Source organism: Acanthopagrus latus, chromosome 2 (assembly GCF_904848185.1).
Source record: "Acanthopagrus latus isolate v.2019 chromosome 2, fAcaLat1.1, whole genome shotgun sequence".
NCBI lineage: Eukaryota > Metazoa > Chordata > Actinopteri > Spariformes > Sparidae > Acanthopagrus > Acanthopagrus latus.
In genome coordinates, this window is record NC_051040.1 from 12,668,859 (window position 1) to 12,694,643 (window position 25,785).

The 25,785-nt window shown below is 41.1% G+C and overlaps 1 protein-coding gene across 2 annotated transcripts in view; it reads right to left on the bottom strand.

The window, feature by feature from the left end:
* Positions 1–25,785, bottom strand: part of stx1a (syntaxin 1A (brain)) — a 59,129-nt gene that overhangs the window by 21,965 nt on the left and 11,379 nt on the right. For both annotated transcript variants that reach the window (XM_037083031.1, XM_037083037.1), the window contains exons 2-3: positions 20,243–20,320; positions 12,641–12,740 (exon numbers count right to left, since the gene is read on the bottom strand). In XM_037083031.1, the coding sequence (XP_036938926.1) occupies positions 12,641–12,740; positions 20,243–20,320 (178 nt within the window). The remainder of the gene's footprint in view (positions 1–12,640; positions 12,741–20,242; positions 20,321–25,785) is intronic.

Sequence of the window (25,785 nt, forward strand, 5' to 3'; positions counted from 1 at the left end):
GATAGTAAAGTGAGTTTATTTGGGATTTGGAGTGAGTTGGTTGAATCAAAACAGATAAACTTCAATTCATTATTTTTCTGACATTTTCTGACAAAATAACATATAAAAATGATCGTCTGTTTAATTAAGTTTGAAAAATGAGTAGTTACACTTTTAGACAGGCTGTCGTTAATTGCCTTCATGGTGTTGCACTAATTTAGTATACAGAAGTGGCAGACGTAAGCATATGAAGGAGAGTTTGAGAAATGAAGTTTAAACACTGGCCAGCTGCAGCACGAAATAGGCGTGCCCTTTAGGATTATCAATTTGGGAAAGTTGCAGAAGTGAGAGTGTTTCAGACGCTGTTGAACAAAACGCAGAGCAACTCCTCCGACGCCTTTTATCTATCTTGAGCTCGGTGCTGCACGAGTTTCTCTGCTGTGCTAAAATAAACTTTTTTGGGAGATACCAGTGCAGCCGACTTACGTGAAAAGCAAATAAGCAGAAAAACAAAATTAAACACACTTACTCTTTCTAATATAAATCCTGAGGCAGCTATTATTTCCAACACCGGCATCTTTCACGTATATTGACAGTTCTTCTCATCAGTGAAATCTTCAAAAGCCACCTGAACTAAAGGACGGCTGGAGCTATTGTCACATCAAGTTGCTCGCGACAAACTGGAGAACCGACCCACTTTTCCTTTTTATCTTTTTCTCCCTTCTGTTGCTCATTACAGCTACAGTCAAGCCAGAAGTTTCATCATGTTTTACACTTCAGATTATTACACAAGGGAAAGCGCGGTGAAAACACATTTATCTAGCGTTGTAGGTCAGGATAATTAGCTGTAAACCTCTTAGATTAATTGAGACTCGTCCATCTCTTAATTATAGATGTTGTAACTACTCGGTTATTAACTTTTGAACTCATTTTCGTGGCATTCAATCCATCATGTATGAAGAAAATTCTCTGCATTCTCTTTTATATCTTTATTTCATGAATTGCACATAATGAGAAGACGAATAAGGAACAAAGACCAGAGAAACAACCACAACAAACCTGATTTAACTAAGGAAAACACTAAATAACAAATGCAAAGACCACATCTGGTGCTGCAATGGCAACAACAGCACACTATATTCACATCTGTCATTTGTTCATATACCAGCCTCTATACATGCTAAAAAGAGGGACTTTAAGTAAAATGTTGCCCATGTATTTCTTTTTCAACTCCAGAGAGAAAAGACATTTCACGCACTTTCTCTCACACACACACTTTCCCCTGGAGCATAATTGCCATTTTTAGCACATTGCAAGAAGTGAGAGAGCCATTTATCATCTTAATGCCACAAAAGAACCAAATCTCCATATGTTAACAAGCCCCAGGAAGCCGGCAGACATAAAAAAAAAAAAAAAGGTCCTTAAAAGTTACTCAAGTCAAGCTATTCAATCAAACAGAAGTGCCTGCAGTACTTCTTTCTAATGAGTTTATTTCTGCGTCCTACCTGCTTCTTTAAAGCTGCATAAATGACAGAGACGAATACGAGATGGGGGGCTGCACGACTGAGCTAAAGCGCATGGCAAATATCTGCATTCATTTACAGACAGAGCTTCAGTGGATGATTCGATCACACAGAATGGAGAAGACTTCAGTCGCTAAGTGTTCAGTTATTAAAACATATCTGCACATATTGTGAGTGCGCTTCATGGGACTTTAAGACACTTGAAGATTAAAAACAGGCCCGCCAGGCGAGCACACTGAGCGGAAAACTCATAAACACAAACAAGACAATAAAATCTATTATAATAAAGTGCCATTTTATTCACACTGTGTTTTTTTCATATGAATCCTAAACAGCAGCCATCACCAGCTGGGGTAAATCCTCTAACCACCTGGTATGATAAGGTAACACTATGGCAGCTCAGTGGAGATAGTGAACCGATTACACACTGATCAGCAAAGTATTACAGCCGTTTAATCTGCTTAACAGACGTATCAGAGAACATCAGCTTGTGGTGCATCCAGCTCAGTGGCGGACATGCAGAGCGCTAACTGATAACTCCCGACCCAAACACAGAGGATCATTTCATATCCAGCTGCTACAGACAGGTTCAATGAATGTAAGATTAATGGAGCATAGGAGGGTGTATCTTTTATTAATAATAGAGATATGACAAGTACATTAGGAAATGAGGTGAGAGAAAGGGTGACGTGCTACAAAGGTCCCTAGGAACCAACTTAGAACAAGGAATTGTGAATAATATGATCAGGATATATATAAATACAGTTTTTTTCCCCTCACTTTGTCATAATAAGAGAACACACTTGTAAAACAGAGAACCCCAAAAAGCACACTTATGTCTTGCAGACGTTGGCGTGGGTATGGTTGAAAAGACGTCTCCTAACTGGGAAGACACTGGCAAGACATTAACGTACATTTCTCCTGCTTTCCGTGTGTGCATTTAAACATCTAGAATTTTGTTTTATAAGTATGTTTTCTATGAATTATAAGCAACAAAACATGCCCCTCAGCACATACTTGTTAAAGTGAAGTGACCTGGACCGCAACCAATAAGAGCGGTATCCCGAAGCAGCTGGTAAATATTCTAGCCCTTGAGGCTAACGTTAGCTAGCACTGTTGACTTTATCTCAAAATCTCACCTCTACCTTTGGTGACTGTGTATCCCCACTCACCCAGACTCCTTTAATTTTGGCATATGATTTTTTTTTTCCTCATAAAACCAAATTGTTGCACCACATCAATCGTGTTTACGTTTACTTCCCTATGAGATCATGTGAGAGGGATCACATGTGAGTTGTTGCTGCACAGAGAGCTGAGGGCTGTATATCTAAGATGCATCAATATTGAATGCAACACGTTTCCAAATTTAACACTGGACTTCCTTGGGTGCTTTTAATTTTTTCGTTTTTTTTTTTTAAATATCCAGTGTGGTGGATTTGGTGGCATCTAGTGGTGAGGTTGCACATTGCAACCATGTGACAACATGAAAATGTGAAAGGCCCTCTTTAGAGCCAGGGTGTGGTACGTCTATCGTGAGCTACTGTAGAATCAAACTTGAAGAGAATCCACTCTATCTAAAATGAAAGGCTCATTCTAAGGTAAAAAATAACTTGGTTTCAGGTGAATATACGCTAATGAAAACACAATTATGAAAACTATAATCCACTCTGCCAATAAAAAATACTATACCTCAAAGTAATGTATAGGAACCTTTATAACATGCAGAAAAAGAAGAACAAGTTCGCAGCAGTTATGCAACACCATAGTAAGATGATACAAGGATCATGGAGGATATACAGAGAAGCTAATCCAATCTGATAGCTGCAGAGGAAATGAGCAATAATTCAATCAACTCTTTGAAACATACAACACCAAATTCTAAAGAAGGACATGCAGATGAAAAAAGGTTTTCTTTCCGCTAGTAATTCTAAAACAAACACTTGAAGCGGTAACATAACCTTGGCATACATTTGAATAAAATTGTGTCTCCTGTCAATAATCGTGTTGCCAGTGGCAAAATGTACGCAGCATACAGTGAGTTTGTCAGGGTCAGCGAGTGATCTGAGGTGGTGGGCTGTGCCCCCGAGGCAAAATGAATAAGCAGGGCTCTGCTGTGTGTGTTTGTGTGTTTGTGCAGAGTGAGTGTAATCAGTTGTACACTAAATCCCAGATGACCTGTTTAGGACTGTACCTGTTTACTTTTGGTCTGAATTATTCATCATAAATAAAGGACGGAACGTTTATTTAATGCGTTTTCCTGTTTTGTTTCTTCATCCTTGCGTCCACTTGTACACGCTTGCACGACTTCAGAAACACGCAGGGGTGTAAGGTTATGAGGAAGTGTCTCTCTCATTTCTGAGTAACCATAGCAGCCTCTGGTAGCCCGTTCCATGAGGTCAGCTGCGCCGGCATCACGGAGATAATGACATGAACACCGAGCCTCAGTTTGGGGCCGTGCGCGGAGTGTGTGTGCGGTAACGTGTGTTAAGGACTTAGATTAGATTTCCCCCTCGTGGTTACCAAACAGAGGAGGCCAACCTGCTTGATCAAGTGTCTATTCAGCCTCATTATTGGCTGCCTGGAAAGAGGACGAGTGCAGACACTGATGAATAAGCAGAGGGAGAAGTGAGAGGGGAGCAAATTAGAGGGCAAAACTGAGGAGTCAATTGAGCTGTGGCTTCACACCCCATCCCTCTCCCAGACGCTCTCAAATCGAATCTTCAGGTCACGCTTGTTGCCATCATTAAGATTGTGTTGCTATGGCGATGTGTGCAGTCGGTCCTCTCACCAGCTTCAGATTGTTTCGAAGTGGCAGAGGGAAAAAAAGAGAGAGCAGGAGAGAGAGAAAGAGAGAGAGAGAGAGAGATGCTAGGAGGCAGGAAGAAATGGAGGAAATGTGGACACATAGAGATCACTGAAAGATGATTTCTATGGACCTAAGACTTATTTTTAAATGCCACTTAAAAGTAAAGACAACAGGATGAAGTGCTTTTTGTTTCAGGAGAGGACCTGGCCTGTTTTGGACAATGACGCAATATTTTTTACCCTGTTTCGTAGGAACCAAATGACAGATGGACTACTTCCTCCTTTTGCTAATATAAAAACTACAATAACACCAGGCCATTCCTTAAAAATGCAACCGAAGCAACTCACAACTGAGACACTGTAGTGAATTGCACACACAGCGTTCTTCTTCTACCATTTGAACATGAGGATGACTTTGAAATCACTATTCCCACAGTTGGCAGTGTACTGGCCACAAATTAAAATTCTGCTCTGTTTGCCCAGACAAAATTAAACCAAAATGACTGAAACGCAGAAACGGAGCTCACACGACGCTCACTCAACACTTCCCCATTTCAGTCAGACACTTCTAGGGACACAGTTAGGAAGCTTACCATTTAAAGAAGAAAACACGCACATGAATATTAAACCTTTGTCGATGCAACGCCAAAAAAATATTGCACATTATGAGGGATTAGTGTTGGTGGATGAACCTGCAGAAGCAAATTATGTCAGTATGAAGTATCAGCAGAGCGACAGTGAGAGGAGTGAGGTTATAATTGCTGTAAAATGTCAATTTGTCATTTGAACATTTTGTTTTTTTGTACAGACTAAACATATAAGATATAACATGTTGATGTGTGTTAATCGTTTTTTGTGCTAAACAAGTTAGCTTCATATTTAGCAAACTTTTACTTTCTTACTTAATTCAGCCATTCATTCATTGAACTTTCATTCAAACCTCTGAGAGTCCCTTATTTCGCACTAAATTTCGATGATGTCGAGAGTATAATCATATACACTTTAAACAGAGTAAGAACACATGGAAATGATTAAAGAGAAAACAAGCAAACAACAACAGAAATAAGGAACAGTTACATTCAAGAGTGGGAGCCTGTCTTCATCAGAAAAACAACCATAAATCAAGCAGATCACGAGACCTACAACCCAAGTTTACATTTGTTATTAGGCGGCATCCTCTAGACGCTGTCTCAAATATTACAGCTGAGGAGAAGATGTAGTATAACGGCAGAGAATACAGAGTGACAAGATGGTATGAGGTCTGCGATGGTGGAAGGGCAGGACTTTAATTCAGGAGATTTCTAGTGTGAAAACAGAAGTCAACGATAAGTTCTTTTAACTGACTAACGTAGTGAAGTAATGTAGTGTATGCAATGAAAGTTACTTACGCTGCAGTGGTCATGTTTTTAAATAGGTGACGTATGTCATTCCAGGGGACAAATGAGCTATTGTGGTACTGACAAAAAGGACACAAACTCAAGACAAAGCAGGTAAAACACAAGGTGAATACCGGGGCACAGTACAGACATAACACAGCACAAGCTCCAATACACAGGGGCTTATTGCTAAATGAAACACAGGTGTATGCAGAGAAAGGGCAGAGAAAAGACAAAGACAGGAAGTGGAAAGTAAAAATGACACATGCAGATGTGTAACACTGCACTTGGAACGTATTATCTCATCAGCTGTGGCAGAGATGATTCACCAGAGGGATGCCAACTTGTAGACGGTATATTGGTATAACTGGAGCATCATTTGGACGTAATTTTAACAGCCTTTGCTAAAGCACCAGATCTGATTTCATTTGCACTATGCTGCCAGCCTTCATGTCTACTGATCATGATGGTACCTACATCACTTAGTCGTGTGATTTGATTAAAGATGAACATCCTGGAAATCCCGGCCGATTCTCCCTCCACCAATCCTACTTAGCTCTACGGCAGCAGCATTTATCCACTCACAGAAGAACACCATCCAGGTTTCCTCATCACTGTCACAACTGGAGGGCCGTCTTTCACATAAGACACCTCCTACTATCATATCAATGTGTGTGTGTCAGTCTGATGTCAGGGTACCGTGTCACTGACAAGACACCGAGCCGATACAGCTTCCGCCGCTTCAACTCAGGGTCAATTGCTGCCATTCCAATCTCTAACCTGCAGCCATTTATCTTTCTCTACATCTCGCAGTATCCCTCTGCCTCCCTCTGCTCACTCTGTAAATATATTACCGGTCCTTTGTGTGTTTGCTCCGCTTATTGATCGTCTAGAGTCCAGCTGGCTGATGTTTCGGAGAGGCAGAGTCTGAGCTCATCGCTCAAACATGACTAATATTTGCCTTACTGCTGGAATACAGTGTAAACTCAGGTAATGACAAACTAACAACACAGAGTTTAACCACTAAACTGTGCAGGGGAGTAAAGAGTGGCGTTTCCCTTTCTGACAGCTGATGCACAGATTTGCCTCAGTCAGGGACAACTTTTACTATTCAAACTGCTTGTTATTGATGGTTAGACCTCTTCCTCATTCCATGATGACCCCTCAATGCAGTATATGAACACACATATAGATAAAGAACAAAAAGACAAAGTAAGTGCACAGCGACACTTGTTGCCCAGTAACGGGCAAATACAAAACAATAAATAAGGAAATAAATAAATATGCATATAAGAAAACAAGCAGACTTTGGTAAATATTCAGTAGGTGAAAGCACCATACAATAGTAATAAAAAAGAGGTAAAATAGTCATTTGGGTCCCACTCGAGAGCAGATGTGGATGTTTTACCTGATTAAGTTTCTGCTAACAACACCCTCCTTCTCTCTGACAACCTGTCTTCCTCCTGCAGTGTCCTTCAGCACAGCGTTACAGGACCACTGCGGGTGTTACTGTCACTTTGAAACCTCCCCCTGCCTCCCAACACTTGACATTTCAATCTAGATCAGAGCAATAACACTACACACCTCTCACTGACCGACGGTTCAGGAAGTCAAGAGGACAGAGGGCAATTAAAATGATTTATCCCTACATGAATGAGTTACCTCACCAGGTTTGACCTCTGCTGTGTGTGTCCTTAGCCCTGACTTTGGCCATGCTGACCTCATTTTAAGAGGGAGATTGTTATTCCAGAGTGTAAAGCCTAGTCTTTGGCGGCTATTACACTACATCAGCTTGGACAAGGTGACGGAGATGTAAGAGAAGAGGGAATCAGGAGAGATGAAGGAGGGAAACAATGAGAAAGGATAGCTGAGGAAGAACAAAGGGAATAGAGAAAGCTGGGGCAACTTACACAACACTTTCAAATTTTGGTGAAGGGTGGAGGAGCTTTGGCAAAAGCACTCTGAAGGAGGGAGCGCACTCGGCCAAAAACTGGCACTAGAAATAGTAACACTCGCAGGCTGCAATTAAGACAAGCATCTCCAGCGCTGCGGGCTGAGGACTTTCAGGAGTCAAAGGAAAGATCCTCTTTAGAAAACTGCAGGCTGGGATGTCAGAGGGAGAGAAAACTCAGTAGTTGGAGAAACAGACTGAGAAATGTTGCTAAATAAGCTCTCAAGTGTCAGTGCTAACGAGCAGATTCCCTGCGTTTAATTAAAGCGTAAGTGCATTCTTCAGAAGCGTGTTGGAAGTTCAGCAAGATTCAAACTGTGTGTTTTTTTTTTTTTTTACTTGATTTTTGTCAAAGCACAAATGCACCACCTGAGTGTGTAAAAATGCAAATGGGAAAATTGAGTGGTAGGCGAAAGAAAGGAAGCTAACCTTCATCTTCTTTGTGAGAAACGAGCCCAGGCTGAGTTACTCTGTGCAATTTGTCGACTCATTTTCCAGCAGACAGCAGCTGGAGTTTGAGGTAACAGCTGATTGAAAGATCTGCAGCTGAGGGAAAACACAAATCAAAAGTCCCTCTTCTGGTTCTCTAGTTTCTGGTTTTGCACTGATTCCTGCATCCTCTGAGCAGTTTAGACGGCACTACGGAGTGCAACACCAGGCTGCTTGTCTCTAATGGTTTTAATGTACAAACCAGGAGGGCACATTAACTGAACTGGTGCTCCAATATCCTCCCACAGGCACACAGGTTACTGACTGGAGACTCAGTTGTTACCTATGTTGTTTCAGACGCCATGCATTTGCCCGATTATCTTGTTCAATGAGACTGGTTTAGTTTGATTACTGACACTGGAGATGTAGTGATTTTTAAGTATCTTGAACCTCTTGTCTGATTAACTTTAGATTCCAAAATAAAGCCAGGAATGACAACGAAGGCTTGACTTGGGGCTGATAATAAGATGGAAAGTCGTATAAAACCTCCTCTGAATCACAAAGATGACACTTCCTGCCCTCCTCCGGGATTAGCTGAAGGTGATGCAGTGCTACAAAATTGACTGAACCATACTTTGCTCCAGTGCGGACCATGATGATAGCTAAGGAGAGGGGGAACGCCAGAATGAAAGTGCTGTACCTAGTGATCAAACCACAGAAACAGAGAGTCAGAAAATATCACCACCTGCTTTAAACTGTCTTTAATTCTGGAGACTGCTATCTGAAACAACATACAAGCCACTGTGGGAAAGAGGAGACAAATTTGGAGAAAAAAAAAAAAAGTCTGAGCCAGCATCCCACTCACTGTTAAAGTGAAGTTTGCAGATGGACCCACTGGACCATATCTCATTGTCAATTGACACATCAACAGCCAAGGGCCTTATAAGCATAATTTGCTAACATGCTTTCTTTTATTTATACCTTTAGTTTATAGTTGCGTAAAGGTCAAAATCCAGCTACACTGGATCCTAAATTTCCCATAATGCAACTCAATAGTGTTTGTCATCTGACCTTAATAACACCATTAGGGATATTTTCTCACAAAAGGCTGCATTCAGTGCCACTATACTTCATGATGAGTGTACTGATATTTATGTATAAAATTAGTGGCTTTTTAGTCCCGTAGTAATAACCTAATACAAATGAACTTCATGTATTATCTTGGTTTGGATTTTGCATTGATTTAGTTTCTCTCAAAACACTAAGAAACAACAAAATCATCATTCATTTCATGTGTTTTGTATCATATAGGTTTACTGAAAGGGCTTCAACAAAGGTTGGGAGGATTTCGAGGAGGCCACAGTCAGCGAGAGGACTGAGGACCCAAGAGGCAGGACTTTTTCCAGCCTGGTCTCAGCAGAGGAGAACTGTTGACAGACGAATATCAGAAGATACACAATCTGCATCAGGAAGAAAAAAAATGGCTGCAGAACCTCTCTATGTGAGTCTGACAAACGGAAGCTTTTGGTCTGGGACTGAAACATGGGAAACAACTTAGTCCTCCAGTCACAAACACTTATTTTTTCCGTACTGCACTTCCTCTAATGTTGATAAAACATGTTGAGACAAAGGGAGATGAGCTTCACTTTCACAACAACCTCACACTCTCCTGGGAACAAGCCGAGTGCGAAGGCCACTGATGCTCCTGCAGGAGAAGCGATAATCATCGACTTTTAACCTCGCGTTATGAAATCTTTCAGGTACAGTCTCATCGGTCAAAATAATGAGGAAGCGGCACTGCGTGAGGCCAATAAACAATACTAGAAAACAAAACAAATAATGCAATTATTTCATGGACGATGTGAATTCAATCATGACTCTAAATATAAAATGCATTTGTGTGTCCCCTTCCTGCATTAGAGGAATGTGCTGTTGAGGAAACGCAGGTTCAATACACATTATGGCCTGATGGCTATTACCTAATCTATCATCATTATTGAACACAGTACTGTATACCGCCACGAACACGGCCCACACAAACACACAAACCCTTAACTATTCCCTGGTGGAAATTTGCTCTGCTTCATTTAAGTGGGTGGGATAATGTGTAATGCAGACACTAAGGTGATATTATAGAAGCTATGTGTGTGTTAATATGGGCTCTGCAAATGGAACAGTCAGCAAACACAAAAGTGAAGAGGAGGGGGATGATGAGGAGGTTTATCGTCTCACAAAGTTATGCTGAGTGGTCAAAGACCCTTACTAAAAAAAAACTCATGGTGTGTATGTGTGTGTGTGTGTGTGTGTGTGTGTGTGTGTGTGTGTGTGTGTGTGTGTGTGTGTGTGTTGTGTGTGTGTGCCCTGCTCCTCCTCCATTATCCTGCTTATCTGCAGACTAGATTGAAAATGAATGACGCTGTGATCACCCTCACTGTTGCTATCACACACTTAAATTCTCAGAAGCCGTTACAGTAACGTTCACGACATCCACTTGTATGCTGGAGAGAGAAAGAGCGAGTCGATGAGAAAACCACTGTCAGAAAAAACTACTAGAGGAGGGAAAGTGGAGGAGACACATTCTTATCGAGAAGGAGGATGAAGGCTGGATTTCGTAGGAGGAGCGAGCGGGTTCATGCGGAGCAGGCGCCTCTCACCACAGGGGAGGAAATAAAAGAATGCCAGGAAAGACTTCATACAGAATATCTTATATAAAAAGAAAATAATGAAAGACCACTCCGGCCTTTTTATGAGAGCAACATTTTCAGCACAACAATGAATCAGTGTAGATCCTGAAGTCAATAGGTTTCAGACTGAAATGTCATTGTGCGATTAGTTTCAATGGCACACTCCAGTACAGTGTCCACAGCAGTCACAGAGACAGAATCACTACACACATGTACAACCAGCACACTGCATAGTAGTTCATATAGTTATTATCGATCTTGATCTTCACACACACACACACACAGGCGCCATCCCTGTTTTCTGTGATTTTATATTCACTATTCAGGTGAACTTGAACATTCGCATCAAATTTCATTTTAATCCATCCCATAGTTGTCGAAATATCAGGAGCAGACATTGTCGGGGTTCCACATATATTCAACATGAACGTTTCAGTGTTGTGCTTTTAAAAATGGTGTTCCTCACATTTTGATAAGCCAACTTCCCCGTCTTACATTCCTTTTGATCCTGCTTGTTTCTGTGGACTTGTTGATAAAAATGTAATCTTGCCTGCGTTACGTTTGCAAACTAAATGTAATTGTGAATTTAGTGTAAGGGGGAAAGCATACTCGCACACACACACGATATAAAAAGCTGCTCAGGAGACCGAGGAGCTTCCTCCATCAGGGTATTCAGATAAACTCGAGGCTCCATCAGCAGCCACAATGTAGACAGCGAAGAACACACTGACCTCGGTGTAATGAACGACCCTGACATTTACATCAGCTGCTGACAGATGTGCATTTATCAGGCAGGCGTGCGCACACACACACACACACACACACACACACACACACTGAGCATTGATTCCAGTCACAAAGGAGACGACGTGTGGAAGAATTCGCATCTTAAATGCAGCACCTGGCCTCGCCGCCGCTCTGCTCTGTGTATCATCTGCACACTAGTTAAAGGTCTCATCTGATGCCGGCTGCAGCGTGCAGATTGATGCTTTTTCAGGCAGGCGGATGGTGGGGAATCAGGGAGAGGAAAAGAGATTGAGGGTTGTTACTGGTGCGGGTAACATCCCCCTCGCGAGTGCAGAGGTCCGGATCAATGCTCTGACATAGATGAGAAGAAAAGGTCTGAGAGAATAGCGAATAGGGAGGATGAGCGTTGGATTGTGGCATCTAACACAGACTGAACAAAAGTAAAGAGGAGACAGAATGAAAAAGATGAATATGGCAGACGGTGAAGAGGTAAGTACGTACCTAAAGAGTAATGGTGAAGGAGAAGGCAAGTGGAAGACAAACAAAGGTGTAAGAGATTTCACTGTGAGAGCATAAACTCGGAGTGATCAACCCTCCACATTGCCAGGCTGTTATTTTACTTCTCTGTAAAACTGTTCTTTTTTCCCTCAATTTCTTAAAAGGGATAGAGTCATTCTTCTTTCTTTTGTTCAGTGAAATCTGCCACCATCATCAGGCTTTTTGCTGCCATTGTACAATAAGCGGCATATAAAATCATGACTTCTGGCTTTATTTCCTTTCTGCTTTCCAAAAAGAGCTTTTCTGACTCATTTTTCTGAGTCACTGCAGAATTAAATAGAAATGTTATCGTTAAAGAGCATGTGTGCAAAAGGGTCAGTCTTGGCTTGGTTGAATCAATGAATGAAAACATGATGAATCACACCTTAATCAGACAAATAATAAGATAAATTCATAATCCTTGGGCTTCCACTTCTGGTTGGCTTGGCGACACCTGTGGAACATCTTCATAATAAAAGAGCAACCGTTCGGCACAAAATGAAACATTTATTAATCATCGCAGGCGGTGAATGCTTGAGCAGTTATTCTATCAGGAATACAAGCAGGAATAAAAGAGCAAAGACAAAAAAAAAAAGAAAACAGCCTTACTCTCATCGGGGTTAGGTGAGGCGAGGATGGCACTGTGCTGCCTCTTCACCTCCTCAACTTTCTCTGCCAAAGACTCGATAAAACCCCGGATCTCCTCCACCTGTCAAGAGAGGGAGAGAGAGGGAGACCAAAAGGCACTTTAGATCTCCTCGGTGCTGAGGCAGGAAGCACCAGTGATTAGCCTGAGTGATGTTGATAGAAACTGAACTGAAGATGTCATTATCGTATTAGAGGCAGAATGAAAGCCGAGTGAAGGAGGTCTAAGTGAAAAAAAAAATAAAAAAAAAACGCACATATTTATGAATGTGTTTTCTTGTTAAACTGGGCTTTTTAAGTCATTTTACATGCAACAACAACTGGCAGGAAAGCTGTGTAGTAAGAATGACTCACTCTTCCACAACCTGTGATGTAGCTCAGGATATTGAAGTGTGAATGTGTGAATCAAGTCTTAAGTGGGACTGTGCTGCGGGAAGAAAAGGCTGCACAAAGCACCGAACAATGATATGGCTACACTAGAAGGCAGAAAGCATGTGGATAACCAAACATTACACCCATATTTGATTGTGGAGTATCTCATTACAAAACCACAGACATTAATGTGCTGCCGGAACAACACCCACACTTCCTGAAAGGATTTCCAATAGATTTTGGAGACTGGCTCCAGGTATTTGCTCCAAATTCTCAGCCACAAAAGCATTAGTGAGGTCGGGATGGTGTTGGACAATATGGCCTGCATGCCAGTTGGATGGAGTTGTGGTAGGGCTGCACAATGCTGGAAAAAAACTGATACTGTAATATTTTGGTTTTCTGCCATAGATACTGCAACATGAAATAAAATCAGGAATTTCCATCAGATGACTTGAAAAACAAAATAACCTATCATTTTGGAAAGATTGGGCGATAATGTAGGGGAGTGCTGTTTATCAATGCATGTTCCTCAGAAGCAGCAAACTCCCATGTGTCCAAAAACACATCTCACCTCACTGTTTCTTGGCTTGTTGCCTACATTTAAACGACGACAGAAAGACGACAGACGAACCGATGCACTAATGAGTTGAAAATGGAATATCCTCGCTGAAGATAACAAATAGGACTAAAAGTGGTACATTTATAGTTTCATTCTCTTTCATGCTCAGAGGAACTGTTACAGCTTCTAGCTTAAACAAATGAGTCCTTATGCTAAGCTAAGCTAACCGGCTGTTGTCTGGAGCTTCGTATTTACAGTACAGACATGAGAGCAGTATCAATCTTCTCATCTAACAGTTGGCAAGAGAGGAAATAAGCATAATTCCAAAAATGCTGAAATATTCATTGAAGGACTAAAAACATTAAAAACTGAATAGAGAAAACTGAATGAACCTTTGAGTAAATTACATTTGTATCCTCTTTTGAACTCCGCACTTTGCAGCATCATCTGCCATCAGCATCCAAGTTTGACATTCTGACCAATCACTTCCCTCCTCCTCCACGCTGGCTCGTCACCAGCGGTGCTGCCTCTGGCTCAGGCAACAGCTGGATGAGCAGCAGGTCACATCTGTCAGTGTCTTCATCAATCTCTACTTTCATCTCAGTCTGTCATCACTTCCTCCTCCTCTACACCTGCATCGCTACAGGTCAGCCTGTTCTCCCTTCATTCTTCTCTACAATTTCGCCTGTTATTTCTCTGTGCATATCTCAGATTTTCCAGTTTCCAGTCCTCTTCTTGCAGCTCTGGACTCCCTCCTTCTCGCCATCCACACATTCCTGAGGTTTTCCTCCACCAAGAGCGGGTCATTATTCGCCCATTATCTCTTTAATTAGCTGCTGATTGGATCTGTTTTTTTAATAACAACATAATTGGCTCTGGAAGACCACTGGGGAGAGACCAGGCACCACAGAGCACATGCTGAGGTGCGAGTTGAGAGCAGTAATAAACTCCGAAAGACAGACGAGAAGAGATATCACAATGTTAAAAAAGTACGAGCGAGGCAGGAATACGGGGAGGAGGATGTGAAAGAGACGGGAAGTGAGCTGAGGATGAAACCACTTTAAGCCAACCGTGTGTTAGTGAGTCATGGTGCGTCCCTCAGGTCTCAAAGCACATCAGGCAAATGTTAATGGTGTGGGAGAAAAAAAAAACAATTTTAAAAGCTCACATACATGCAGAATGAAATAAACTGGCACACGAACACTCACAGGATGACTTGATAGCTTTTTCTTTATGAACTTGACATGACTGCACACACCATACATGTGTCTTTACGGTAAAAAAATGCTCCTTTTCTATCTTCTCATCATCTAAATTTAGTTTTATCAGAGTACAAGTATATCTCCTATCTGGTAAAGAGAAAGATAAGAGGGCTTGGGGGCCACTGTGACTCCGTCTTGCTTTTGTTCACTTCATTCTTGCATCATCCGGTGGAGGGTTTTGGGGGCGTGAGATGAGCCTTGTTACACAATGAAGGAAGAGCACTGACAAATAATAAGAAGCAATGGTGCTTATATTCATCTCATAGTGTGACAAATACATCAAGAAAAGATTTTTATTAAGCACAACCATTCTTCTTAAACTTTGTCTCACTGCATGAAGGTGGGTGTCAGTCTTTTATTACAGCTTTTATTATAACCATTAATGGTTAAAGGGCAAAATCATAATTTTACTTCTACATAAACTTCAAGGAAGACAGATGAGAAAACTGAAAGCTGTGTTTCATAATTCATGATGTTCCAATAAAGGCCTACAGACTTGGCCTTGGCCTCATTACAGAAACTCCTGAAGTCTTAAAACCTATTTCATCTCAGTTTAGGATTTTGGGTATTGAAACTGAAACATGTTTCCTAACTGCATTCAGAAAAAGAAAAATCGTAACTTAACTTATAGTGAGTTTATCCTAACCAACAGGATTTGGCAGGATTTGGAGAAACTTGCATGCATGCATTTGTCTTTAGCAAACTCGGCTCCAACTCTCACCTCTTTTAAATCAAGACTAAAAACATTTGTTTGCCAGCAGTTTGCCAGTGCTTTTAACTGAAGCAATTTCAAGTCTTTGAACTGCACTGTGACTTTTACTCTACAGTCTTGTCTCTTTTAAACCTTTTCTGTTTTAGCCTACTTGTTCTAATGTTCGTTTCTTTATGTCTTCTGACTTGTTTTTAATGCATTTTTTAATGTCTTTTAAATTAAATCTTTAATGTATTTTAATGTAATGTGTATGCTCCTGTAAAGCACTTTGAGTTGCCTTCTGTCTGAATGTGTTTGTCCTCGTCCAGAAAGAAATAACCCAATAAATTGAGTAATAGCAGGTTTCCTCAGCGTTACAACTTAGTTCATCAGTGTGTATGGTTAAAGCTTCAACTAAGCATCACATATTACAGACACATGCATGCACCACCTCTATCGAAGGTGTGAAGTCAACATACAACAGATGGTACAGATTTGCTCATACACATCCAGACTGAAGGCTCTAAAGTATGGAAGTAAACAGTCTACATCAGATGCTGTATACCTGCTGTTGAACAGCTTAGCAGAAGGTAAAGACTTCATTACAGCCCACGTCTGCAGTGATTTAACCACTCCAGAAAGCTTAAGCTCAAACATTTCATTTCAAACTCCCCACCCCAAAAATAAAAAAAATACCAATTGACAAAACATTTTAATAATTTGATAATTTCAACTTTTGAAAACATTTTGAAATGACTAATGAAGCATTTATAGTTGGAACCTACCACTGTGATCAAAGTAAAGACTGTCAGAGACTTGGATTATGCTGGATAAGCTGTAGGAAGCTATATTATTCTTTTTTTTTTCAGTTTTAGAACAATTCCCCATCTACGTCAATTGTTTGGGAGAATACTGCAACAGTGTTTTGCTGTGAACCAGAAACACCTGACTGTCCATCACAGAGCATGGAGGTGGATAGATAATGACTTAATTTATCATTTTCTGGTGAACTAATTCTTTAAATAATGTTAATTTATTGGCGTGACAGCACCTTAAGGGACATAATAAGAAGGCTGCAGTCCAGGCTTCTGTCACATGAAAATATTTGTGGCTTGGCAGCAGACGTTCATCTCTTATCTCTTTGTTTTGTTTGCTTCATGAGATGTTTTTGACACGACAGAATGGATCCTCATCCTGAAATTGCCCTTTAGGCTATTAGAGTCATACAAACACATCAACACGCACATGTACACACTGTGGTACATGACAATTTAATACATTATGGCACAAAAGCAGAAAGAGACAGCCACATACACACACTCGCAAAAAACAAATACCACAAACACTTTATAAAATCAATACCCACACTCTGGGGGTTGTGTTTATGCTGTGAGTGCAGACAGAGGGCTGCAGCGGTCTCTCCATCGTCTGCCATCCACCACTGCATGCTTTACTTACACTACCAGTCAGGGTGAGAGCCTTATTACTCCTCTCTCCCCCTCTGCTCCCTTCACCATCTCCTTCCATCATGTGTTACTACCCGTTCTTCCTCTCTGGTCTTGCTGTCTAACTCAGCCACATCACTCTCATTTCACCATCTTTTAGCTCAATCTCAAACTGTTCCCTGTCCCCCCCCCCCCCAAACTTTTCACTCAACCAGCCTCTTTATTTCTCACTTGAGACAAATGTAACAGACTGAAATTCCAGACAGATAAAGAGACGTACGTTTTAGTATCCGGGATGGATACAGATGGTTTGTCAGAGGCTGACAAGAAGCGAGTGAGTGCAGCCTGCAGTGTTTCGTTTCAGAGCTTGAGTGTAAGTGCAGTGTTTTAGGTGTAAATTTGCAGTCATACCATGAAGTACCCCTGAAATGATTGTCTATCTAGAATTGTGAATTTAGCCCACAGTGCAGACATAAAAACCTGCTTAATAGAAACTAACTAAATGTGTGGCTAGAATATTGGTGGGTCAGAGGCTTAGAGGCATTCATACCTCATTCACTCAAAGTGAATTCAGACACATGCAACGTGGACATGAAGCAGGATGTACTTATTATTTCCGGTTCAGTGACATAAAGGCGGCATCTCCTCTATATGCAGATGATACTGTCCTAAATTTTATTTGACATTCGCAGGTCAGTGTGAGGCCGTCAAGATAAAAATCAGCATCTGACAACATGCTTCTCTTTCCATAAAATGGTGTATTGCTTTATTCTTGATCGCATACCTCAGGTCTTCTGCTACACACGAGTGTTGGTGGGATGTCGAAGTTTTCCCACCAGCTAATAACCTTGTGACGCCACCTCCTAATACCGGTACACCGTTGTTTTTTTGTTGTTTTTTTGTTGTTTTTTTTAAACAAGAAAAGACACTCACTATCTACAGAGCTCTGTGTTCATGTTCTGCTAATGCAACCCAAACATTTCCTTTTATTTAGAAGCCGGTTAGACACGGGAAATGCATTGTTCAGTGAGTTGAGCTCTTGCCGCAATTGTTCATCAAAAGGGCATCCACAGTGCAAAACAACTTTCACTTTCGGCATTTATTGACATATTTGAAATATGTCAGCAAGTATTTTCGACAGTCTGTGGTCTGACTAATGATATGAGTGGTGGAATAAGAAGAAGCTGTTAGGTGAAGAGCTGGAGGTCACAGGCTGCACGCCTCCGACTTCTCAGTCAGTTAACCAGCTACTTTTCCCTCATTATAGTTTTCAGGTTTTCTATGAGCAGTGGGTTTAGATCTAAAACACTGCCAAATAATCTTTTGCTTTGATGATTGACTTGATAACGAATCCTCTGCCATTGTCTTGTCAGTCAGCTCTCCTCTCATTATGTGATAAGTGAAATGTGTGGCTAAGTAATGTAATGAGTCTAACACTGACCACCGCGTAACACCTGAAACACAGACTTCTGTGGCAAGCCTACCTCACATTTTATTAGACCTATTGAACATTAAATAACCCATTTTGGCTCAGGTGTGCATGAAGTACAGGTTATGAACTTCAGTTAAAGAATAAATAAACACAATTATTGGTTTCTAACCCAGGTAATTAGCGGTTATCGTCATGTCTAGTTACAGTCAAGAGGCACATTTTGGGGCAGCGACGTGGCTGTGCTCCTGTCATGCTGCAAAATAAATTTGTGACACCCATTTGTCTCTAAGCTCACAAACACCGGGAAGAGTGTGAGAAACATTTAAATTTACATGAACTCATTCTGAATGGATAAATCTAAATGCTAATGCAGGAGGAGGCGGGGGAGGTGGAGGGAGTTAAACCGCTAAGAGGCAGGCGGTCGTTGTAGCTGCATGGAAGCAGAATGACTGAGCAACAAATCTATTCATGTGCCGCCCCACTGCCTGAATTAATGCTTGTGGTCTCGTATGATTGGAGATGCCTATATGGAACACGTGCATTTAAAAATGACGTCTATGCCTGAATTCCCATGGTGCTTCATTTAGCAGACCCCCTATGTTATATACAGTACGTCCGTCATATTCCTGTTGGTAAGTACAACATCTGCTGCATATTGAAGATGGTGTTTGTCTGTATTTTCCTTGATATAATAAATATCTATACAGCGCTTTTGATTGATGCACCTGCAGCTCAGTCACACGTGTTTTGGCCTCTTTGTTGTCTCATGTTGCTTTGCAGACATATCAAAGTGCTGATTTTCAGAGCTCTTTCATGGCATTCAACCTCACACGACCTGCCTTTGTAGCAGCATTTGCAATGGTGATTTATCTATTTTATTTGTAATTTGTTTAATTATACTTCAAAGTTAATGCCCCTGTGTACACAAATGGACACACACAGATGTTTTAAGGAGACCTATTATACTTTTTTGCTTTTTCTTTCCTTGTGCGTGAAAAAAAAAGCTTTAAAGTTAAAAAGATCAAAGTCCGCACCAACAGAAGCTCTTCTCTCGCACAGAAAACACTGCTCCTAAAACATCTCGTCTGTAGTGCCGCCTTTAATTCTGTGACTTTGTGACATCAAACTACGTCACTGTGTCACAAATTTGTGTAATTTTAGGCCTGGCAGCTAGTTTGGAATGTTAAAAATGATTTAGCACCGCTGCTCTTTTGTTGTTAGCAGTGCTGGGTCAGGCATGTGTGAGCCAACCAATCAGAGCAGACTAGGTTTTCAGGAGGAGGAGCCTTAAAGACGCAGGAGTTAAAACTGAGCTTTTCAGATGGGGAAGGGGGGATACAGAGCTGCAACACTGAACAAGAAAATACACTTCCAGATGCATGCATAAATGCAGTATTAGACAGGCTGGGTTCTACTGTTGCGTATACGAGGAAAGACTGTAAGAGAAACAAGTGAAATCACCACTATTCTTATTCAGAGCTGAACAAAAAGAGCATTGTTGAAATTAATTAAAACATGTAACGATCTACGCCACACTGGCAAAAACATCATCAACATATAAATCATATCAATGCACCCCAGAGAGGAGAAATGGTTCAAGATTGATTACAGAAGGGTAAAACCCAGCACAGTGAGGTCCAGTATCAGGAGAAGAGAAATACACAGGCAGATTGTGGTGTAGAGTTTAATGTATGGTGGCAAGTCACGAGCCTACTATCAATGCGTTGAATGAGTGAATAGAAATAATAGAGAACTGACAGAGAGACAGTGAGGAGGGCAGGATCAGGACAGTGAAAGACACAAACCTGTTCGAAGAATTCATCCATGAAGCCTTTCTCCATCCCCACAGCGACTTCATCCTCCTCCTCTGTCGTCTCCTTCCCCTGAAAACACACACACACATACAAAATTAGGAAAGATTTAAAACAGCCAAAAAATTAAAAAATGAACATGTTCATTAAAACAATTCAAAAGATGTTCTACAGTAATGCTGGTCATGACTGTAAAGCACAATTCAAGGTTAACCAGAACAGTGTTACCGCGCTCCCCTACCTCGCCACCCATCAGCTGATTAGAAACAAGGAGCTCTTAACAACACTTGTAATTAGAAACACAAGTTGAGTGATTTGCAGGTTATTATTAAATTAGGACCTTGGGCAAGAGAGAACCTTGACTTTTACATTCTTTAGCCTGCACACTCACTAGCATTTATAGACACACATGAACATTTCAGCATGAAGGAATGGTTTAATATTTTGTGAAAATATGAGAAGATCTGCGACACCCTCATATCTGTCTGTCAAATAAGAAGCTATAGCTAAACGACTTTAAGTGTAGCTTAGTAGAAAGGCAGGAAACAGCTAGCCTTCGTCTGTCCAATTGCATCTCTAGAACTCACTTATTAACACATACTTTATTGGTTTCAACAAACTCATCGACATCAATTCTCTGCAAGACAGTGAATAGACATATTTCCTCAAATGTCCAGCAGCCATTCGTTTAAATTCAAATATGGGAAGCAAATATAAAGAAGAATAAAGCTCAGTATCAAAGAAAATTAAGAATTGAAGCTGATTCCACTCTCAAGATTACTGCAGGTCTTTTACTAAAATGAGTAACTCTCGATGACAACTATGATATGATTTTTTTAGCAGCGTTTGCTGAAATTGTTCAGAAAATGAGGCATGTAATATGTGCCCTTCAGACTGTCTGCTTTCTAGCTCAGAGACACTCTGGCAGAGTGAGCAGCAGCTCAGAGGAAAGTATAACGAGAAAAGAGCAGTAGTGCGGTGTGTTTACTGGGGAAACTACAGGTCACAACCCCTTGAATAAACGGCAGTTGGTTTCTACCAATTACGGTTGTTGCGGTCAGTGTTGCTGCAACATGTACATTACAGGCAAGGAGCACGTCAGGCTATGGCAAAGGGCATGAACCTCCGCAGAGGGAGCATAAATCAAGCTCCAGTTAGCCATGCAGCTAAGTGACTATTTGTATTAGCTGACTGAAGCCTGGGTTGCGGCATGAAGTTACATGGTGCATGTAACAGAGGGGTGGTGTGGCTGAGACAGAGACATTGTACAAATGATTTTCAAGCTGTTATTTTAAGGTAAAAAAAAGCTTTAAAGTCAAAGAGAGCTTCCTACATTCAAAAATTTAAGTAAACACATTTTTTTTATGTATAGACTTCGCTCAAATTTTCCAACTTCTAACAAATGATTCATTCTCAAAGTCTAATTTCTAATCACATATCAGCCATTATGCTACATTAGCAGGGACCTCACATGACTCATTCATCTTGACTCAAACTAATTCAATTCCCCATTAGCGGTCTCTAAGATCAATTTGCTTATCAACGCTGTGGAGAGGGAGTGTAGTTTTCATCTGCTTCTGGCTCTAATGACTCCTTATTCTCAACCCAAAGATTTTACTAACAGCCGGGAAATAATCAGGTACCAAATATTAGGTGTACATTTTGGATTATTAGACCTAAAATGTAGATAATGTAGAAGATATTGTATGGATATTATAGTTTTCTGTCATGTAGTATATGATAGTTAACTGAATGTCAGTGGATTGGACTGTTGAACATCATTTTAATATGTCACCTTCTACATTTCATCAACAAAAACAATTTCTTGACTAATCAATACAATAACCTGCCAATTAATCCAATTTAATCATCAGAATATAGGCATTGTAAGTGTGAAATCTCATTGGCTACATAGAACAGGCCCTTTCCCAGTTGTGTGCCTAATTTTATTTGTTTGTCCTTCTCAACAACAGGCCATCTCAAGGCTCCAGAAACCCTGCCAATGTCTTATTTCCCCACTGATCTAAAGGCAAAATCCCTCAAGCCTTGTTTGGCCGAATGAGAGGATTTCTATCTCATGGCTGCAGGAATGGTGTTAGGTTGATAGCCACTGTCAAAAGTTTCAGTTTGCCTTTTTAACACAGAACCAGTGAAAAAGACAAGACAATTTCCTGAGTCCCTTCGACATTTCAAAACTAAACCATTAGACCCAATAAATATTTAACAACCACAAAGACTTGTATCATGGTGTTATTGTCATGTTGTCCTCGAGTGCAGCCCGTCAGCCAGGTTGGTCCAGACAGAGACACTAATGTGAATGCATTAAAGGCACCAGGAGGCAGGAAGCAGGAGGAACTTTTCCATCATAAGTTGGGGATCAATTTTCAATGGAAGGAGTAGGCTGCCAGGGATGTATGAAACAGATGATTCCTCTTTAACTGTTTAATACATCCAGTATAATACATCTGGGACAAGCTAATTGATGTCTGTGCTGGAAACGTGTCTGTATCTCGACATACGGCACTGTAAGCCTGTCGGTGTGGTTCTTATGAGGCAAAGTGATGAGTCTGAATATCCCTTAGTTTTAGGCTCAGGCTGGACAATATGCACCAAAAACTAAATTTCCATTATTCTGACAAATCACAATTGCAATATGACTCATAATTTGATGGGAGTTACACCTATTGATCCATGCATTATTCCCCGAGAAATTAACCAAAATGTTAAAGAAAGTGAGAAAAAATTCCTGGATCCTTTAACCAGATCTGCACCAAAAGTTAATGGGGTCAATTTTGGGCCGAGACCTGTCCTCCATCCAAGTTCTGTGGAAACCGTTTTGTAGTTTTTGTGTAATCTTGCTGACAAACCAACAAACACATGGACACAGGTGAAAACATAACCTCCTTTGTATAATACATGTGAGATAAAATGGCACTGTAAGTTATTAAAACAAAGTTTTTCCAAACATAGGAGAATATAGGGATCATCTAATCATCATCCAAGCTGTTTGCATATGAGATGGAAAGAAGACAGTTCCCTCTGAAAATTGGAGAAAAATTAACCAATCCTGCTAGCCAACAGCACTGATACTTGGTTGAGTGGAGGTTACAACAGTGGATAACCAAATTCACTGTCAAGACGTCTGATGCCAACATCAGACTGACTGATGAAAACTAGCGTTGGTTATTGACATCAACCTGATTTTCAAACTAAAATCTAGTGTCTGTCCAAATCTCTGTGATGTTAAACTAACGTCAAGTGCTAGCTGGGAAGTCTCTGTGAGGAAGTATAAGGATAAAGCTTTGGATAAATTAGAGAAGATAAAAATATCAGACCAAAATGAACCTAACCTAACATAAGACAGTCGGAAAACGAGTGTAAAAGAGCTCCTTGTGCATCTTGAATTTGGATCCCTCACAAATGATTAATTTTGTGTCTAAACTGAATAACTTCCCAACTTCATTTGCATATATCTGGTGTTTACTTTTCAGTTTAATTAGAGATAGATTCCCTCATTATTTCAAACACAGATCCACTCTGTGGAGAGTTAATCTGTGATGTGCTGACATAGTTGTGGAAAGCAATGAAGAAATGAAGGGAAATGGGGAGAAGACCAGCAGGAGAGGAATCAGTTCTAGAAGACACACTTCAGTGAGCGATGGTGAGACAACTAGTGCAAAGTGAAGTGAGAGGAATGAAGATTCACTGTGATCACGCCACTCAAAATAAATTTAATCTGACTAATTTCATCCAAAAACACAAGAAGATAAAACAATTCTTTTGAACTGTCTCAAGATTCCCAATTTGAGAGCCTGTATGTGCTCAACTGTCATGACAACAGTAAATATGGTGGGTGTCATTGCCTTGTCTCATTTTCGAGCAGAGCTGTCCATATGGTATTAAGAAATAGTGTTGGTATGGCAATGTGCTGTATTTGAGGAGCTGCAGACGATTACAAGCAGAGAGAAAAGAGGCAGCAGCAGCAGGAGGCAGGAGGAGGAGGAGGAGGAGGAGGAGGAGGAGGAGGAGGAGGAGGACAAGCAGGGATTCAAAATAAGCTCAGAGAGTTCTGCCTCCACAGAGAGATGCTGATCTCCTGCAGGGAGAGGAGGATTTACTTTGAGTGGTCAGAAGGGGAGAAAACTGAGAGGTACACCCCGAACCTCCACCTCCCTCCCACCCACATGTGAAGCTCCTGCTGAGCCACAAAGAGGCCGAGGAGGACTTCAATGCTTGACTCAGCCTACAGACGTGGACTTGACTGTCCACACACACAACAGATGCTCTGAGCCTGACACGCAAGCATACAGAACTGACACACAGTTAACATACAACAGGCGGTGAACACACAGAGAGAACAAGGCCTACACAGGCCAGTCCCCATTAGGCCATAACCCTGGTCTCCACTCTGCCTCTGGGGCTCACACTCGGGTTAAACACCCCGGCAGGAGCAGCGGCCTGATTATGCTGTTTATTAGATTAGGGAGTTGTTCTAGGCGCCGTGCCAGCAGGGAGTCACTCCATAAAGACAAAAGGCAGTGCCTGCACATCCAGCGCAAACAGGAGGAGGAGGGAACTGTAGTCCATGAGCGAGGGAGCGAGAGATAAAACAGACGTCTGGTGAGCAGCAGCTGCAGGAATCACAGCTGATGTCAGCACAGAGAAGGAGAGGAGGAGAAGCAGAGCAACACAACAATTATTGAAAGCTGTGAAAGTTTAATTGTATGTGCAGTGAGGGGACGTAGAGGCGGTGAATGTGTGTTGATGTGTAAGTCGTCAGGTTAAATGAAAAAGAGCGTCAGTGCCATTTCCTGGTTTAATTGGGAACGAGAGAGCAGTGAGTGACAGCTCAACTGGAGACGGAAAAACCCATGTGGGCAGTGCTTTATTGTCCTTTTGTGTTTCCATATTAAAGCAGACCTGTTTCCTGCATCGTTGTGTTACAGCCAATTTCGAGCAGCTTCCTGCAGTCCCATTAGACATGACTCATAAAAATCTGTGTCAACTGCACAGAGGAATACTGAGAGCATAACCGGATTTATTATCATAATACCGCTAGGTAACATTCATTATGGATGTGAGCTCACTCTCTCTCACACACACATACTTGAACATTTGATTATTTATTCACGTTTCCTACAGTAGATAAATATAAGGATACAAACAATAAAAACTGGATCGTAGGCTTCATTTGCAAAGCCCTGCTGCTCACAGAGTATCTAAATACAACCATTGGAGACGTGAAACTCAGGTGATTGTTTCAGGTCAGAGATTCACTTCACACACATTTGTCTACTGTTATAGTCATGTGAATCCTCACTAGCATAACACAGCAGTCTCCAGCCCCTAACCTTTGCCTTATGTTGCATATATGTTTCCAGTAATTACCGTAATTACTAGTTTCCGACTTGTAAATAGTGTTTGCTTCAACATCAAAGACGTGAAAAACAGCTCGGAAATTCAGATTTTTCCAAGTTAATAACATGGAAGTGCCGGAAAAGACAAAGAAATAACATGTTTGATGTTCACCAAAGTCT